Source organism: Aotus nancymaae, unplaced genomic scaffold (genome assembly GCF_030222135.1).
Source record: "Aotus nancymaae isolate 86718 unplaced genomic scaffold, 86718_ANA_hifiasm-v0.15.2.pri h1tg000016l, whole genome shotgun sequence".
NCBI lineage: Eukaryota > Metazoa > Chordata > Mammalia > Primates > Aotidae > Aotus > Aotus nancymaae.
In genome coordinates, this window is record NW_026988428.1 from 41,191,646 (window position 1) to 41,209,460 (window position 17,815).

Consider the following 17,815-nt stretch of genomic DNA (forward strand, 5'->3'; position numbering starts at 1 on the left):
ACCCAAGTCTAATGTAGGTCTCATCTCTTTGTTCCTCTTCTTCTCACCCAGTGCAAAGACCATTAAGAACACTGCCTCAGTGAATCTGGAGTTGACTGCCGAGCAGTGGAAGAAGAAATATGAGAAGGAGAAGGAGAAGACAAAGGCCCAGAAGGAGACAATTGCGAAGCTGGAGGCAGAGCTGAGCCGGTGGCGCAATGGTTAGAGAGGGATCGGTGGGAGTGAGGGGCGGTGGGAGGAGGAGGAGGAGGCTGGGGAGCCAACTCTGGGTGATGTTTCTGGCCAAGCCAATCTCCAAGAGGGGCTGTGTTTTTGGAGAGGTGTAGTAGAGCAGTCATGAGGGAAGGGAGCGAGGGGGCTGACTACCTACCTCCCCAGCCCCACAAAAGGTAGAAGGTCCACTTGGCAAGAGCGTTCAAGGGCCCCAGAGGTCTTGGTATGGAGAGTGAGAAGAAAGAACTCATGGAAGCAGCCTATTCTTCTCCCATTCCTCACTTTGTCCTGCCCCTTTGCAGGAGAGAATGTGCCTGAGACGGAGCGCCTGGCTGGGGAGGAGGCAGCCCTGGGGGCTGAGCTCTGTGAGGAGACCCCTGTGAATGACAACTCATCCATTGTGGTGCGCATTGCGCCCGAGGAGCGGCAGAAATATGAGGAGGAGATCCGCCGCCTCTATAAGCAGCTTGACGACAAGGTGAGAGTGGCCGGGCAGAGCACCGAGGCGCGCCAGGTGGTATGAGAGGCAGAGGATCAAAGAAAATCGCTTCTATTGCCTTTTTCTGGTTTTAAAAGGGGATAAATGCTCATGATTGAAATGTGGAAAAATCAATATAAATACATAGAAGAAAATTAAAATCATCCACTATTCGGAGATAATACTTAACATTTTGCTTTTCTCTGTGCATATACAATGCAATTGAGATACACCATATATGTAATTTTTTTTTTGAGACAGAGCTTTGCTCTGTTGTCCAGCTGGAGTGCAGTGGCACGATCATGGCTCACTGCAACCTCTGTCTCTCAGGCTTTTTTTCCCTGATGAGACGGAGTTTCACTCTTCTTGCCCAGGCTGGGGTGCAATGGCATGATCTCGGCTCACCACAACCTCCGCCTCCAAGGTTCAAGTGATTCTCCTGCCTCAGCCTCCAGAGTAGCTGGGATTATAGGCATGTGCCACCACACCCGGCTTATTTTGTATTTTCGAGTAGAGACAGGGTTTCTCCGTGTTGGTCAGGCTGGTCTTGAACTCCCGACCTCAGGTAATCCACCTGCCTCTGCCTCCCAAAGTGCTGGGATTACATGCATGAGCCACCATGCACAGCCTGTCTCTCAGGTTTAAGTGATTCTCCTGCCTCAGCCTCCAGAGTAGCTGGGATTACAGGCACATTCCACCATGCCCGGATAAATTTTGTTTTTTTTTTTTTTTTTTTTTTTGAGACAGAGTTTCACTCTTGTTACCCAGGCTGGAGTGCAATGGCGCGATCTCGGCTCACCGCAACCTCCGCCTCCTGGGTTCAGGCAATTCTCCTGCCTCAGCCTCCTGAATAGCTGGGATTACAGGCACGCGCCACTATGCCCAGCTAGTTTTTTGTATTTTTAGTAGAGATGGGGTTTCACCATGTTGACCAGGATGGTCTCGATCTCTTGACCTCGTGATCCACCCGCCTCGGCCTCCCAAAGTGCTGGGATTACAGGCTTGAGCCACCGCGCCCGGCCTAAATTTTGTATTTTCAGTAGATACAGGGTTTCACCATGTTGGCCAGGCTGGTCTCAAACTCCTGACCTCCAGTGATCTGTCCGCCTTGGCCCTCCTCCAAAGTGCTGGGATTACAGGCATGAGCCACTGCACCTAACCTATATATGTAATTTCGCATCTGATTTTTTTCATTCAGCATTCTATTATGCACAGTTAGTAATTCTTCATAAAAGTATTTTTATTTTCATTTATTATTGTTATTTTGCTTTGAGAGAAAGAGTCTTGCTCTGTCACACAGGCTGAAGTACAGTGGTGCAATAACAGCTCACTGCAGCCTCAAACTCCTGGGCTCAAGGGATCCTCCCCCACCTCAGCCTCCAAAGCAGTTGGGACTACAGGTGCACACTACCATGCCCAGCTAATTTTTTTGTTGTTGTTAGAGATGGGATCTCATTTTGTTGCCCAGGCTGGTCTCAAACTCCTGGCCTCAAGTGATCCTCCTGCCTTGGCCTCTCAATGCACTGGGATTACAGGCATGCACCACCAGGCCTGACTAATATTTTAAATTTTTTGTAGAGACAGGGTCTCACTATGTGGCCCAGGCTGGTTTTGAACTCCTGGCCTCAAGCAATCTTCCTGTAGGATATGAGGTTTCTAACTCAAAGCTTATACTATCTGGATTTTTATCAGTATCCTGCCTCTACCCCCAAACCTCTCATGTCTAAACTGGAAGGAGTAGCTTCCCTTCACCCATCTTTCCCTGTTTCCTCCAACAGGATGATGAAATCAACCAGCAAAGCCAACTCATAGAGAAGCTCAAGCAGCAAATGCTGGACCAGGAGGAGGTAACAGGAGGGAGGGCAGGACATGAGAGGAAAGGGGTTCTGTTCATCCCTGGAAGGCATGGAATAGACCTTTTGAAAATCAGATGGGTGCTCACTTCAGCAGCACATATACTAAAATTGGAATGACACAAAGAAGATTAGCATGGCCCCTGCACAAGGATGACATGCAAATTCGTGAAGCATTCCATATTAAAAAAATAATAATAATCGGATGGAAGAAGAGGCATTCTACTTAGGGATTAGTCACTCCCCCAAACTACAGAGGTCTGGGAACCTCACTAGAGCTTTTCCCCCTCCGTCCCTCACTCCATCCCTCCGTCCGTGCCTCCATCCCTCCCTTCCTCCCTTCCTCCCTTCCTTTCTTCCTGTCTCAATTTGTTACCCAGGCTGGAATACACTAGGGCAGTCTCAGTTCACTGCAGCCATGATCTTCTAGGGTCAAGCAATCCTCCTGCCTCAGCCCCCCTAAGTAGCTGGGACTACAAGTGCACCATCACAACCTGGCTAATTTTTGTATTTTTTGTAGAGATGGGGTTTTGCCATGTTGCCCAGGCTGGTCTTGAACTCCTGAGCTCAGGCAATCCCCCTACCTAGGCCTTCCAAAATGCTGGGATTAGAGGTGGGAGCCACTGTGCCCAGTGGGGCTTTTCTTTCCTTCTTTTTTTTTTTGAGATGGAGTCTCACTCCATCGCCCTGACTGTAGTGCAATGGCACGATCTCAGCTCACTGCAACCTATGCCTCCCTTGTTCAAGCTACTCTCCTGCCTCAGCCTTCCAAGTAGCTGGGATTACAGGCACCTGCCATCAGGCACGGCTAATTTTCGTATTTTTGTAGAGATGGGGTTTCACTGTGTTGGCCAGGCTGTCCTTGAACTCCTGACCTTAGGTGATCCTTCCGCCTTGGCCTCCCAGAGTGCTGGGATTTTAGGCGTGAGCCACCACACCCAGCCTGGGGCTTTTCTTAAAGCACAAATTTTGGAGTCTGGGGGCTTCTTCATTCTATTGTCCTATTTCTATGAAGCCTAAAGCCCACTTCCTCTTAACTCTTATTTTGGGTGGGGGGCTCAGCTTCCCAGACCCAAGGCCGTAGAAATAGTCACTGGCAGCAAGCTTTCCCACATGGCACTTCTCTCCCTTGAAGCTGCTGGTGTCCACCCGAGGAGACAATGAGAAGGTCCAGCGTGAGCTGAGCCACCTGCAATCAGAGAACGATGCCGCTAAGGATGAGGTAAAGGAAGTGCTGCAGGCCCTGGAGGAGCTGGCTGTGAACTACGACCAGAAGTCCCAGGAGGTGGAGGAGAAGAGTCAGCAGAACCAGCTTCTGGTGGATGAACTGTCTCAGAAGGTGGTAAGTGGTGTACCAATGGCCCAACAGCTCTCTGACCACAGAACATCTCCCATGTCAAGGGGGCCTCTGCATCCATCCAGGGCTGTATGGTGGCTGTACCTCTGTACTGCTGTTCAGTGCATTGTGAGTCCCTCCCCAACCCTGTCATTGCACTTTCCCCTCGCAGTTCCTCTCTCTTCCAGACTCTTCTGCAGGGCCTACATTCTCTTCATAGCAGCCCTCAGGGTCTTGCATGAAGGGAGAGGCCTCTGCCTGGGCTGGGCAGGGTAGCAGGAGGATGGCAACGGGAATGACCTGAGGGGCTATCCCCAGGCCACCATGCTGTCCCTGGAGTCTGAGTTGCAGCGGCTACAGGAGGTCAGCGGACACCAGCGAAAACGAATTGCTGAGGTGCTGAACGGGCTGATGAAGGATCTCAGCGAGTTCAGTGTCATTGTGGGCAATGGAGAGATTAAGCTGGTGAGTGGTGAGAAGGCAGTCTTGTTCAGGCTGGGCATTAATGGAAGATGCAAGATGAGACCATCCAGGCCTTCAGAGATACTGAGAAAGGCAGGTCAGAGAGCCAGGAAGCATGCCTTTGAACTACACACAGGAAGACAGAGACTTGCATAGACCCAATAGAAAAGAGACATTCTAAGTCATTCTAAGTTGGGTGTGGTGGCTCATGACTGTAATCCCAGCATTTTAGGAGGCCGAGGCAGGCAGATCACTTGAGCTCAGGAGTTTGAGACCTGACTTAGCCAATGTGGTGAAACCCCATCTCTATTAAAAATACAAAAATTAACCAGGCGTGGTGGTGTGCACCTGTAATTCCAGCTACTCAGGAGGCTGAGGCAGGAGAATGGCTTGAACCTGGGAGGTGGAGGTTGCAGTGAGCTGAAATCACACCACTCCACTCTAACCTGGATTATAGAGGGAGACTGCAAAAAAAGAAAAAACAATTCTAAAGGGTGCTGAATAAAGAAGCAATGGAGGCCAGGCATGGTGGCTCACGCCTGTAATCCCAGTATTTTGGGAGGCTAAGATGGCAGATCACTTGAGCCCAGGAATTCACAACCAGCCGGGGTGAATAGTGAAACCCCATCACTACAAAAATCACAAATGATTAGCTGGGCATGGTGGCACACGCCTGTAGTCCTGGCTACTTGAGAGGCTGAGGTGGGAGAATCACCTGAGTGTGGGAGGTTGAGACTGCAGTGAGCCATGATTGAGATACTACACTCCAGCCTGGGTGACAGAGCCACACCCTGTTAAAAAAAAAAAAAAAGCAGCAACAGAGCAGTGCTTGCAGCAGGAGTTAAAGGTGGGGCACAGGCACAGAGTTAAGAATGAAATATGCGAATCTGTGGATGTGAGAATAATCTGGGTGATCAAGCAGATCAAAAGAAAATCATATTACTTTATAAGATTTATTTATAAGTGGGGGACTGTCAGAATTGGATTTTTTTTTTTTTTTTTTGAGACGGACTCTCGCTCTGTTGTCCAGGCTGGAGTACAGTGGCACAGTCAGCTCACTGCAACCTCTGCCTCCCACACTCAGGTGATTCTCCCACCTCAGCCTCTCAAGTAGCTGGGACTACAGGCATGTGCCACCATTCGCAACTAATCATTTGTCATTTTTGTAGTGATGGGTTTCACTATTTGCCCAGGCTGGTTGTGAACTCCTGGGCTCAAGTGATCTGCCTGTCTCAGCCTCCCAAAATGCTGGGATTACAGGTGTGAGCCACCACGACCGGACAGAATTGGATTTTAAATGCAGGCAGAGGAATTTAATGTGAAGTGTGGGTGATAGAGAGCTGCTAAAGGTCATTTGGAAAATACCCATCCATTTGAGTCCTTGCATAAGTGGGTATGTGTGGGTAGGCAGAAGGTGGGAGAGAACAGATAAAGGCTTCCTGGCGGCCAAAAAGCATCTCTTCCTCATTCACTCACCCTTAGCCAGTGGAGATCAGTGGGGCCATCGAGGAGGAGTTCACTGTGGCCCGACTCTACATCAGCAAAATCAAATCAGAAGTCAAGTCTGTGGTCAAGCGGTGCAGGCAGCTGGAGAACCTCCAGGTGGAATGTCACCGCAAGATGGAAGTGACTGGGCGGGAGCTCTCATCCTGCCAGCTCCTCATCTCCCAGGTGAGTGCCTAAGTTTGAGAACCTTCAGGTGCCATGGGAGAAAGAAGGCTACTCTGGAGCTATGGCTGAAACTCCTAACACTCATCTTTATGTCAAAGTTCTGGGGTCAATTGAAATCAAGGACAGAAGAGCTGGGGTGGCAGGGGTTCAGATCAGGCCCAAAGAAGTAAAGGCTCAGGCTGGGTGCTGCCCCCTGAGCCAAGGGAGCTGAAGGAAGAGCCCCATAGGAATGACCCCTAACCCTGCACCCTTATGTAGCTGGAGGGAGGGCTTGGGAGGAGAGCTGGAGTTGGAGATCTGTGCTGTCTGGGGTTCTGTCCTTTGCTCCGACTTCTCTCACCAACTTTCTCCCACCAGCACGAGGCCAAGATCCGCTCGCTTACGGAATACATGCAGAGTGTGGAGCTCAAGAAGCGGCACCTGGAAGAGTCCTATGACTCCTTGAGTGATGAGCTGGCCAAGCTCCAGGCCCAGGGTGAGGCCTTCTTACACCTCCATCCCACCATCCAGGGCAGAAAAGTCAGATACATCAAAAGAAATTACCCAACGATCGTTCACTCAAAGGATTAGCCTGAAATCATGGATGCTAACTCATATGTTAGCCAAGATTTTGCATGTAGCTCATTTTACATAAACCATACACCCTTGTTCTCTGTTCCTACTATATCAAATTGGACAGTCCTAACCCAGAAGAATATCCCTGTGGACCCATCCCCAGCCCCACCCAGAGCTCTGGTCACAACATGAAGTCCTGAGAGATAGGTTTGATGTCAGCTGTCTTCCCCTCTTTCTCTTAGAAACGGTGCATGAAGTGGCCCTGAAAGACAAGGAGCCCGACACACAGGATGCAGATGAAGTGAAGGTGAGTGGGGAAGATGTCGGGGACAGTTGGGGCCTGGTGGGGTGAAAGCTGTGCTGGCCCTCACAGAGCTTGTTTCTGGGAGTCTGGTCTTGGAACTTGTGGTGGGGTTGTTTGCAGAAGGCTCTGGAGATGCAGATGGAGAGCCACCGGGAGGCCCATCACCGGCAGCTGGCCCGGCTCCGGGACGAGATCAATGAGAAGCAGAAGACCATTGATGAGCTCAAAGAGTAAGGATTCCCAAGGGCAACTCCGGCCCCACCCGGTGCCCATCGCCTTGCTGTGCTGACTCACGTGTCCCCTCTGGATCTGATTCTTTAACATCCATCCATGTGTCATTCCTTAAACAATGCCACAACTTTGCAGCCCCACCTCAGGAGATACATGGAATAAGGACTAGTTCCTATCCTTAAGGCTCCTACAATTAGAGAGGTCAGGGTTCCTCGCTCTGTCATGGAAACAGTGGCCTGAGTCTGTCCCTGATATCTGAAGGTGGACACATCAATTCTAACTGGACACACTCGTTCAAGAAGGAAGATGTTTGAGGAGCTCGTCTTCCCTTCCCCCTCATTAACATCTTTTTTCCCCCTCTCCATTACCTCCTGATGCTCTGTAGCCTAAATCAGAAGCTCCAGTTAGAGCTAGAGAAGCTTCAGGCTGACTATGAGAAGCTGAAGAGTGAAGAACATGAGAAGAGCACCAAACTCCAGGAGCTGACGTGAGTGGCAGGGATTTGCCTGTAAGCCCACAGCCCTGTAGGCTCAGAACTGCTAACTCAGACACACTTGCAGAGGCAAGACACACATACAGATAGGATACGGTGACTTGCAGGAAAAATATGATGGGTAGGGAAAGGACAGAAAGGACACTCAGCAATGACTGCCATTGAGTATTAGCCAGCATGGAAAGAGGTTTATGGTGTTCTATTCAGTGTAAAAAGCAGGTTACAAAACCATATGCATGGTATAATCCCATAAAAATGTATTCATGGATAGTCTGGAAGGATGGACACCAGAAAGTTAATGTTGGTTTGATCTGTAAATAGTAGAATCATAGGCTTTTTATAAAAACTTGCCTTATCTCTCTTTTAAAAATTCATTTCTAATTTTTGCACAGTAAACATGAGTAACTTGTATGATAAATCATAATAGGCTGGGTGTGATGGCTCTTGCCTGTAATCTCAGCACTTTGGGAGGCCAAAGCAGGTGGACTGCTTGAGCTTAGTAGTTTGAGACCAGCCTGGGCAACATGGCAAAACCTGTCTGTACTAAAAATACAAAAATTAGCTGGGCATGGTGGCATGCATTGGTGGTCCCAGATGCTTGGGAGGCTGAGGTGGGAAGGATCCCTTGAGCCTGCAGGTTGAGGCTGAGGCTGAGGTTGAGGCTACAGTGAGCTGTGATTGTGCCACTGCACTCTATCTAGCCTAGATAACAGAATGAGACCCTGTTTCAAAAAATAACAATAGTAATACTTAACTGGAGATAAATATAATGGAGGAAGAAGCAGGAGGAAGGAGAGTCCTGAGGGACTTTTCTGTTTCCCATATTTCTCTTGCTACAGATTTCTGTACGAGCGACATGAGCAGTCCAAGCAGGACCTCAAGGGTCTGGAGGAGACAGTTGTGAGTGGTTTCCTTCTGTGCCAAATTCACAGGATTGGGGAGGGAAAGGCTTCATTTCTTCCTAACCCTACTCCACCTGCGCTTGTAGGCATTCTGTAACATAATCAAGACACATTGTTCCTAAAGGATGAGTGACTCACTTGATTATAGAGACCGGAGGTTCCTATAATTCTGGAGGGGTGAGATAGACCTGCTATCTGGTTATTCTGTTTTTCATTATTCTTTCCAGGCCCGGGAACTCCAGACCCTCCACAACCTTCGCAAGCTGTTCGTTCAAGACGTCACGACTCGAGTCAAGAAAGTGAGTGCTGTTCTTGGGGTCTTATCAGCCCCTACCTCCTCCTCCTATCCTTAGGTTTCTCCTGCCCCTGTTGCCCCCAGTGGGGCTGGCTTGGCCTGGTCTTGGTGGGACCTGTTTGGCCTCAGGACTGCCACATCTTTCCTTCTGTCTGTTCTCAGAGTGCAGAAATGGAGCCCGAAGACAGTGGGGGGATTCACTCCCAAAAGCAGAAGATTTCCTTTCTTGAGAACAACCTGGAACAGCTTACAAAGGTTCACAAACAGGTAAGAGTCTACTGAAGGGGTGAAGAGAATTTTTGAGGCCAGGTACCTAGGATACCAAATCCTCAGAGGCCCCTTGGATTCAGGAAAATCTAACTGCATGTTTTCCTTACTGTTCGCTTTTGCTTTCCCTACTAATCCTTTCTACAATATTTGGTCCACTTTTACCTTGTTTTTGTTTCATGCCTGTATTCCCTTCTCAAAGTTTCTAAACCACCTCTGCTCAAAGTGGAATTCCCAGGCCTATCTTGGAGGGAGAGGTTGAAACTGACAGAGGCATGGGCTGTAACAATATACAGGAGGGAGACTGGTCAGATGTTAGCCAGAGATGGAAGGCAGGGAGATGAGAATCAGGGCAGTTGGGCTTCTCTCATGGAGAGAACTCCATCTGTCAAGGTCTGGGCAGGCATGCGGGGACATTAAATGATGTCCATGGCCAGGAGCAATGGCGCACACCTGTAGTCCCAGCACTTTAGGAAGCCGAGGCAGGTGGATCACTTGAGCCCTGGAGCTCGAGACCAAGCTGGGCAACATGGTGAAACCCCATCTCTACAAAAATTACGAAAATTAGGAGGATGTCGTGGCACACACTCATAGTCCCAGCTACTTGGGAGGCTGAGGTAGAAGATTGCTTGAGCCCAGGAAGTAGAGGCTGTAATGAGCTGTGATCATGCCACTGCACTCCAGCCTGGGTGACAGAGTGAGACCTTGTTTCAATTTAAAAAAAAAAGATGGCCCCAAGATGCCCAAGCAGCCCCTGGTTGGGGCCCCAGCCAAACCTCCTATGTATTAAGTAGCTGCCTCTCTGTCCCCCTCCTTGCTGCTGCGGTTCCTTAGGTGGATGACTGGGTTTCAAAGGTATGGGGTGGGGAGGCAGAAGGGCAGTCCAGAGGAGTCAGGACAGGAAATGTTTGGTGTGTGCTGGGCAGGGGCACTCTCACTAGCACGAAATATCTGAGCCTTGAAGATAGGCTCAGCGGGCTGGCAACTGACCCTTTTAACTAATTCATAAAATAAACCCTAACCTATACTTCATTCCTTTCCTTTCAAATCTACGTTGATTCCATTTAAACTTACATTCTCACTAGCCTAGCACTTAAACTTCTTTCCCTCCCAGTGTAATGCCCAGCCTAAATAGTAAATATTCAGTACTTTTTTTTTCTTTTTCCATAATGAATCCCAAACCTGTGCCCAGTGATAATCTACAGTGTTTATTTATTTTATTTAGGCCTGGAGAGGGCTTTGCTACCATTTTTTTCCTTTGTTTATTATGAAACTGAGTGACAAAATTATAGAAATTTGAAAGTCAGATAGGAAACATTTGTAATCAGTTCTGCCATTCGATTTTCATTCCTGCGTTCACTTGTCCTCTCTGTCCAAATCCATATTCTATTGCTTAAAACACACACCATACTCTTGTGCATGCACACACACACACGTGTGCTACTCTGGGCCCCTCTGACTTTGAGAAAGCCCTGCTCTATGGAGCAAGCCCCCCAAAAAATTTCCACAAAAAAACACAACCGCACGCTGTTTCCTTTATCTTCATTGAAGCGTCTGCTTCTGTTCAAAATCCCAAAAAACAAAAATGACTCACCTATAGGATAAATAGAGGACCACTACAATTTCCTACCTCAGCAGACAAAAAAGTAGAAAAGAAAAGGAGATAAAAACTTCTCAGTTAACAGAATCTGAATAGCCAGGACTACAGCCCTACTACCAATTAAGCCAAACTATTGTCACAGCAAAACATGGCTTATACTCTGTAAATTGTCCAAATGAAAACTGCATGGCAAGGTTCCTATCTTGTCCCCTTGAGCCCAGTGTTCCCTGCTATTCTGATTTACCTGTTGTCTTCCAAGGCCCTGCTCCTTTTGCAACCTGTAGTGCCCCCAGTCATTGTGTGGAACCCTGTAAAAAGATCAGGAAGTCTTTTCTGGCTGCAAGGTGGTTGCTACCACGCTCTAGCTTACTTTCAGTGGGGGAGGGATAACCCAGGAAGTCCCTGAATGTGAAGGTAATGAGTGCAAATGTTTGCGAGACCTCAAACATTTTCTTTCCTTCCTACTGGGCGGGTGCTGCGTGTCTGTGTATGTATGGGGGGTGGGGATCCAGAATTCCAGCTTCTGTTCCTGCTCTGCACTGCACCTCCTCTGCACTCATCCTCCTCAATGCCACAGCCACCAGACTGCTACTGTGCCCTTGCTGCCCCACCCTTTGCATGCCTACAAAGCCCTCTCTGGGGAAGGGGGTCTCTTGTCCCATGGTTGCCCTGGGGCTGTTGGTCTGGCAATGCTGGGAGATGTGGGGAGGCCAGATGGAGATGGGACATGGCACTGTCACAAGAGCTCTGGGCTGCAGTGGAGACAGCAGGTTTTGCTGCCTAGAAAATTATGTAACTTTTTAATGCCTGACCACCCACCCTTCGCTCCGGGAGAAGGAATGAGCTGGACAGAACAGCCCATTACATAAAGGCAATGAGGCCTTTTGAGGAAATGACATGGTCTCCGTCTTCTCTGACCCCTGATTTTTCTTTCTTCTCTCTCCCTACCCCTGTCCCCTGCACTCCTCTGGGTGACTGTCGGGTCACTCGCCTTCCTTTCCACTTCTTCCCTTTGGCTCACCCCGTAGCTGGTACGTGACAATGCAGATCTGCGTTGTGAGCTTCCTAAACTGGAAAAACGACTTAGGGCTACGGCTGAGAGAGTTAAGGCCCTGGAGGGTGCACTGAAGGAGGCCAAGGAGGGCGCCATGAAAGACAAGCGCCGGTACCAGCAGGAGGTGGACCGCATCAAGGAGGCTGTTCGCTACAAGAGCTCGGGCAAGCGGGGCCATTCTGCCCAGATTGGTGAGTGGGTGTTAGCAGGCAAGGTGGGAGTACCCCTTGAAGCAAATTCAGCAAATTCCTAATTGCCAAGCAACTCGATTATTGCTTCTTACCTACTCCCAGCCGCATCCCACTTCCCCCTAAAAAGTGAAAAAGTGATGATGTTACAAGCAACTCAGCTCAACCGCAGCTAAATGACCTCAGGGACCGGGGCAAATGCAGGGTCATAGCCTCCTCATGGTTGTTTCCTTTCTTTACTGCAGCCAAACCCGTCCGGCCTGGCCACTACCCAGCGTCCTCACCCACCAACCCCTATGGCACCCGGAGCCCTGAGTGCATCAGTTACACCAACAGCCTCTTCCAGAACTACCAGAATCTCTACCTGCAGGCCACACCCAGCTCCTCCTCAGACATGTAGTGAGTGACCACAAGTGTGGGTTGGAGGCCCACCCAAGGCTCACTGGACCCTAGAAGGCATAGGGTTGGGTCAGTTATTGGTTGTGGCTTAATTATTTTCCTAAACCTTGTCTCAACTTTATGCCTATGATTAGAAGGGGGGTGTCTACCCTCCCAACCTGTGGCCATGTTTGTTGTCCTCTGCTCTCTGGGGATGGGGAGGGCTGTGCAGCTCTATCACTGAGGGTGAGTGTGGATTAGTGATCCTCAGACTAGTGGAGGGTGGGTGCCAGATGCTGCCTCTTTCCTCTGCTCCCTCCAGCTTTGCTAACTCCTGTACCAGCAGTGGAGCCCCATCTTCTGGTGGCCCCTTGGCTTCCTACCAGAAAGCCAACATGGACAATGGTGAGTGAAAAAGATGGGTAATCCCACCTTTGGGGTCCTCAGAACAAGTTGAGAGGCATAAAAGAAAGTGACCTTACTCTACAAGAAATACTAACTGAACCTTTCGGGTGTGCCAAGGCTTCAAATAAAAAAGTACAGTTGGGTGTGGTGGCACGCACCTGTAGTCCCAGCTACTTGGGAGGCTGAGATAGGAGGATTGCTTGAGCTCAGGAGCTTAAGGCTGAAGTGCACTGTGATTACGCCTGTGAACAGCCACTGCACTCAGCCTGGGCAACATAGTAAGGCCCCAACTCTAAAATAATAATAATACATATATTTTAAAAAGTGACCCTGTACCAGCAGCTTGAGCACTGTTCAGTCCTTTAGGTCTCAAACTGCCTTGGAAGTGGATTCCTCCTATTACCATGCCAGTCCCCACCCTTACCTTCCAGTCCCCCTTTCCTCTCCTTAGCGAGGGGCCAGGGAGACTTTTTCTCCAACAAAATAATGATGCAGCTTGGGGTAACTAAGGAGAAAGTGTCACAGCTTATTTTTTTCTCTAAGGAATTAGGATGGGAGAGGGTTTCGGCAAACTGTTTCTAACATCCAGTCTCCTTTTTTCTTCTTCTAATCGTGTTTTCTCAATGATGATCTCTTCAGGAAATGCCACAGATATCAATGACAATAGGTACAGCAGTCCCTACCACCCCTGGGTTCTCTGGGTGGGACTAGAAGAAATGATTAAATTTCCCTTGTGCCCCACTTGGAGGTTCCTGGAGACTTGGGGGAAGGAGGAAGAAGTGAGACTTATTTTTTCCCTCACTGTGTTGTCCAGGAGATGCAGTCAGTCCCCTGCCGCAGTGCAGAGTGTCTCCCCTCCTCCAATTCCATCTGTGGCTTCTCCCTATTCCAGTGAGAAGGTCTGGATGAAAACATCATGGGCATCTGATGACTGGGTTTCTCTCCTACCTTTGGGAGCCTTGTAATATTGGACAAGTCATTTATGTCCCTCTGGCCTTGAGTTTCCCTGTATTCCTGTAAAATACGAATAGTCCCTGCCCTTTGTGATCTCACAGAAACCCTCTTAGAGCAGAGTGACCATGATGACAGGAATACTTTCATTTCTATGGAGCTGATCGTGGTGGGTTTCTTCCTCCAGGAGTGATCTGCCTTGTGGCTATGAAGCTGAGGACCAGGCCAAGCTTTTCCCTCTCCACCAAGAGACAGCAGCCAGCTAATCTCCCACACCCACGGCTGCAGACCTGCACTTTCAGGTAGATCAGGCTGCTTCCTCAGACCACCCTCAGGTTGCTTCCCTTCTTGCTGACAGCCTCTTTGGTTCTCCTGCTGCTTCTTTTTTTTTTTTTTTAACCATCTCAAAACATTTTACCCTTCAACTCCCGCTTTCCCCTGCTGGGGGCTACATCTGTGCTGCCCCATGTAACCTGGACACTGACCTTCCCTGGCCGCTTTTGCTTTCCCTCAGGCTATAGCAGTAATTACAGTACTGCCTTTTTGCCACTAGGGGTCACTGTCACACGTCCAAGGAAGCGAGCTTGGCTTCTGCAGATTAGAGCCATACAGGGGTGGTAGACGGCAGATCTATCAGGAGAGCCTGGGAGGCCGTCCCAACCCCACCTCTACCTCCACCCTGAAATAATTTTGGATGGAGAGGTGTTTTTGGAACTAAGACATCTCCAGTAAGGAGATGTTTATGCCTGCACCTGCGTCCCATCCTCCTCCCATGTGTGTATGCCACCAGTAAGCTTTAGGACGTGCCTCACGAAGTCAGTCAGTGCTTCCCTCCCATCTTTCTCAGTGGAGGTGGAAAAGCCCCTCTTTTTCCTCCTCTGTCCCCAGATGCTCTCCTCTAGCAGCACAGGAACCTTCTTTGTTCTTGTGTATCACCAGGTTTCTCACCAAAGTTGCTTTAGGGCCCAGAAGTGGCACAGCGAACATGGCCAGTTCTTACTGGGCTGCATCTAAGCTGAGGCCTCTCCAGGGGTTTCCCAGAATAGTAGACCTGGCACACACAGGCAGAAAAGCCTGAGAAGCAGAGAAGGAGGAATGCGGAAGAGGAGTCGGGGAGGCCTGGGGTAGAGGTGAAGGGCTGGGTCGCGGGGGTAGGGGGGTCTGCTTGTTGGTATTAAAGGAACAGGATAGTAAAGCAACGTGTGTGCAGATGCCATCTGTTCCTGTTCCATGGCGGAGCTCCAAGCTGAGCCCTCACACCCTCTTTCTCTTTCTTTCCCAGTTTCTAAGAGGGACTGAGGCCTCTTCTCTCAGCATGCTGCAAACCTGTGGTCTCTGATACTAACTCCCTCCCCATTCGCTGTTGTTGGACTATACTATGTTTGATGTCTTACTTACTCTGTATCTCTTTGTACTCTGTATCTATATATCAAAAGCTGCTGCTATGTCTCTCTTCTGTCTTACTCTCTAAGTATCTACTGATGTATTTAGCAATTTCAAAGCATAGTCTACCTTCCTTATTTGGGGCAATAGGGAGGAGGGTGAATGTTTCTTCTTTCTTATCTTGTCTCACACTGAGAGGTGTTAGTCACAGACATGACAAAAGGAAAAATGGGAGTTAGAGGGCTGTGACCCTTCACACACACACACACACACACACGTGCACACACACACACACACACACACAAAGCCTTAAGCAGAAGAATGTCCTAGCATCATAAGACAGAGAAATAAGACTCTTCCTCCCTCCTCTTTCACATATAGCACAGGGGAAGGTGAAATGGAAGGGCTGCTAAATGAGACATATAATTTTCTTCATACACCCCTCACCTTAATCAAACGATTTGGGTGTTTACCTCTGCCCTACAAAGCCTGCCTTTTGTCTCCCTCTTCCTGTTTTCCCCTGGACTGAGAAATGGGTTGCTCAAGGGACCATTTCTCTTTTTCTTCACTGCTCCTTTTGATATTCCCTGCCCCAGAGCTCGTGACCAGAACCCAGAGTTGATTTAAAATATTTTGAAAAGTTGAGGAGGCAGACTGCTCCCAGCAGCCTGTCAATGGCAGCTCATCTGTCCATGGTGATGGTTACAGGCAGGTGTAGTCAAAATGATTGATTCCTTGGGTTTGGGGGTGAATAGGCTGCGAAATTTGAGCCTTTCTTTTTGTCACAGTGCAATGAGCGGGATTCCTTTCTCAGGCCTGTACTGGACCGCATACTCCTCACATCTCCATCCACCCTTTGGTTAGGGGGCTTCCAGCTCATTGGCAAAATCTCTGTCTCTAGTTGCCTTCCTTTCAAGCTGGAGCCTGCCCTTGCCTCAACATACATTTTTTTCTCCAGAAAGAGTTCCTTCTCTAATGTCCCCATCTGGTATTAAGTGCACTTTAAAGAAAGGAGCAGGGTGGATTTTCAGGAGATAGGGAGCTCTAAGGCTTGACCCTGAGGGCTCTCCTCCCAGCGTTCTCAGCCCACATGCAGCACCCCCGATACTGAAGAGGACTATTGTTTTTTTTCAGATGGTCCTTTCCTTCCACATGGTGCTAAGGTGGTTTTCTAGGTAACTGCAGGGATGGAGGTCACTAGCCAGTCCAAACCAGGAGAGAAAGTCTGGTGTCCTGATATCCAGTCTTATCTAGGATGGAAGACCAAGATTCTCCAGTGGCAGGGCAGCCCATTACCCAGCTTCTAAGTCAGGAAAGGAAGCTGAGTGGGAATGCCAGCTGGTAAGCGCAGGCTGCACTGGCCCATGACTCCTTCAAGGGAGAGAGGCCCTGCTCCCTTTACCTGCTGAGCTCCTTTCAGCAGTTAAGGAGAACTTCAGGGGGAAAAATACCAGCAGGGTATGGAATAAATCCAAAGTGGGTGATTTTTAAACATTTTTCAAAACAAATCTTACACAGAATCCCAATATAAAAAATAAAGTAATGCAGACCTGGGCAGTTTGCATTTTCTTTTTTGGTGGAAGAATCCTCAAGGTCTCTTAGAACTGTTCAAGGGCGCCTCAGCGAATGAGCCCTGAACAGTCCTAAGAGACCCTGAGGATTCTGTTGAGTAGTTTGAAAACCATTGTTCTGAGGAAGGGGGTCCAATCTGGCTCCTCCGCACTAAAGCTGCAACTCACAGAAAAGAGGGTGCAAGGGTGGGGCAGACAAGCCAGCCTGTCTCCAGACCCATGAGGGAGGAAGGGAGGTTCCTGTGTGCCTGTGGACTTACGCTGATGTTTGCTGCCAGCAGGGCATCTAAGAATCCAGGGGATTTTATGTAATGTTGCCACCACATGGTTCTTTTAAAAACACATAAGAAAATGTGAGGGTGTAGGGCAGATGAGGAGAGAGATGACACAGAGGGAGCAGCCTTCTCTTTAGCAAGATGTAAGGGAAATATAATTCACTTACATAAAAAAGAAACAACACACACGCAAACCCTTCACCAGAAGCTTCACACTACATCCTCCTCCTCCCCCTGCTCCCCACCTTCACCGCATCCCTTTCAGAGCCAGGGTCACCACAAGGGGCACCTGGCCTGCCCACTCACATCTGCCAAAATGTTGCATGCCAGTGTGGAAGACAAACCAAATTGCACAACCCCCTGTGTGTATTTAATTGGTGTACATAGATATCTTTAAAATAAAATAAATTCAATGATGACTATGTTGTTGTAAATATTCTTTATCCCTCCTCCATCTCACTCCCTTCCTTGGATGTAATGGAACTTGATAGAATATATCTTTCCAGATGTTCTGCTACAGATTTACATACAGGCTTGGTGTTTTTCCCATTTGACACTATATCCTGGAGATCTTTTTATGTCAATATATATCAATTGACCTCATTAAAATATAATTTTTCACATATTTATCCTACAATTCATTCAGCCAGTCTACTACTGGTGGATATCTACACTGTTTGTAATTTTTACCAAAAGTGGTATCTTGTTCCTTCATTTTTTATGCAGAGCAGCCTCAGTCCTGGCATCAATTCCTTCCCTCTCCAGTGTGTCACCCTCTCTCCACAGCCAACAGATCAATATTCCTGTCCCAAGATCATCCACTACAATCACCCTTCCAACCCATTTTTTTTTTTTTTTGAGACAGAGTCTCACTCCTCTGTTGCCAGGCTAGAGTGAACTGGTGCAATCTCAGCTCACCGCAACTTCCACCTCCTGGGTTCAACTGATTC

General features: G+C 48.7%; 1 protein-coding gene and 1 non-coding gene across 3 annotated transcripts in view; both read left to right on the forward strand.

Annotated features, from left to right (window-relative positions):
- KIF5A (kinesin family member 5A) overlaps nt 1-17,284 on the forward strand; it is a 36,766-nt gene extending 19,482 nt beyond the window's left edge. Inside the window, exons 11-29 of one of the 2 annotated variants that reach the window (XM_012469755.2) lie at nt 52-200; nt 516-691; nt 2,470-2,538; nt 3,680-3,886; nt 4,199-4,345; nt 5,825-6,013; nt 6,371-6,488; nt 6,811-6,875; nt 6,993-7,102; nt 7,489-7,590; nt 8,436-8,496; nt 8,726-8,797; nt 8,956-9,060; nt 11,689-11,905; nt 12,148-12,301; nt 12,603-12,685; nt 13,325-13,352; nt 13,824-13,938; nt 14,919-17,284. In XM_012469755.2, the coding sequence (XP_012325178.1) occupies nt 52-200; nt 516-691; nt 2,470-2,538; nt 3,680-3,886; nt 4,199-4,345; nt 5,825-6,013; nt 6,371-6,488; nt 6,811-6,875; nt 6,993-7,102; nt 7,489-7,590; nt 8,436-8,496; nt 8,726-8,797; nt 8,956-9,060; nt 11,689-11,905; nt 12,148-12,301; nt 12,603-12,685; nt 13,325-13,352; nt 13,824-13,902 (2,131 nt within the window). In that variant the 3' untranslated portion in view covers nt 13,903-13,938; nt 14,919-17,284. The remainder of the gene's footprint in view (nt 1-51; nt 201-515; nt 692-2,469; nt 2,539-3,679; nt 3,887-4,198; nt 4,346-5,824; nt 6,014-6,370; nt 6,489-6,810; nt 6,876-6,992; nt 7,103-7,488; nt 7,591-8,435; nt 8,497-8,725; nt 8,798-8,955; nt 9,061-11,688; nt 11,906-12,147; nt 12,302-12,602; nt 12,686-13,324; nt 13,353-13,823; nt 13,939-14,918) is intronic. The other variant, XM_021675306.2, reaches the window with a different exon arrangement.
- LOC135275464 (U6 spliceosomal RNA) lies at nt 2,626-2,732 on the forward strand. The gene has a single exon (XR_010343097.1). It is a non-coding gene; the product is annotated as a U6 spliceosomal RNA (small nuclear RNA).
- Nucleotides 17,285-17,815: the final 531 nt, after the last annotated feature.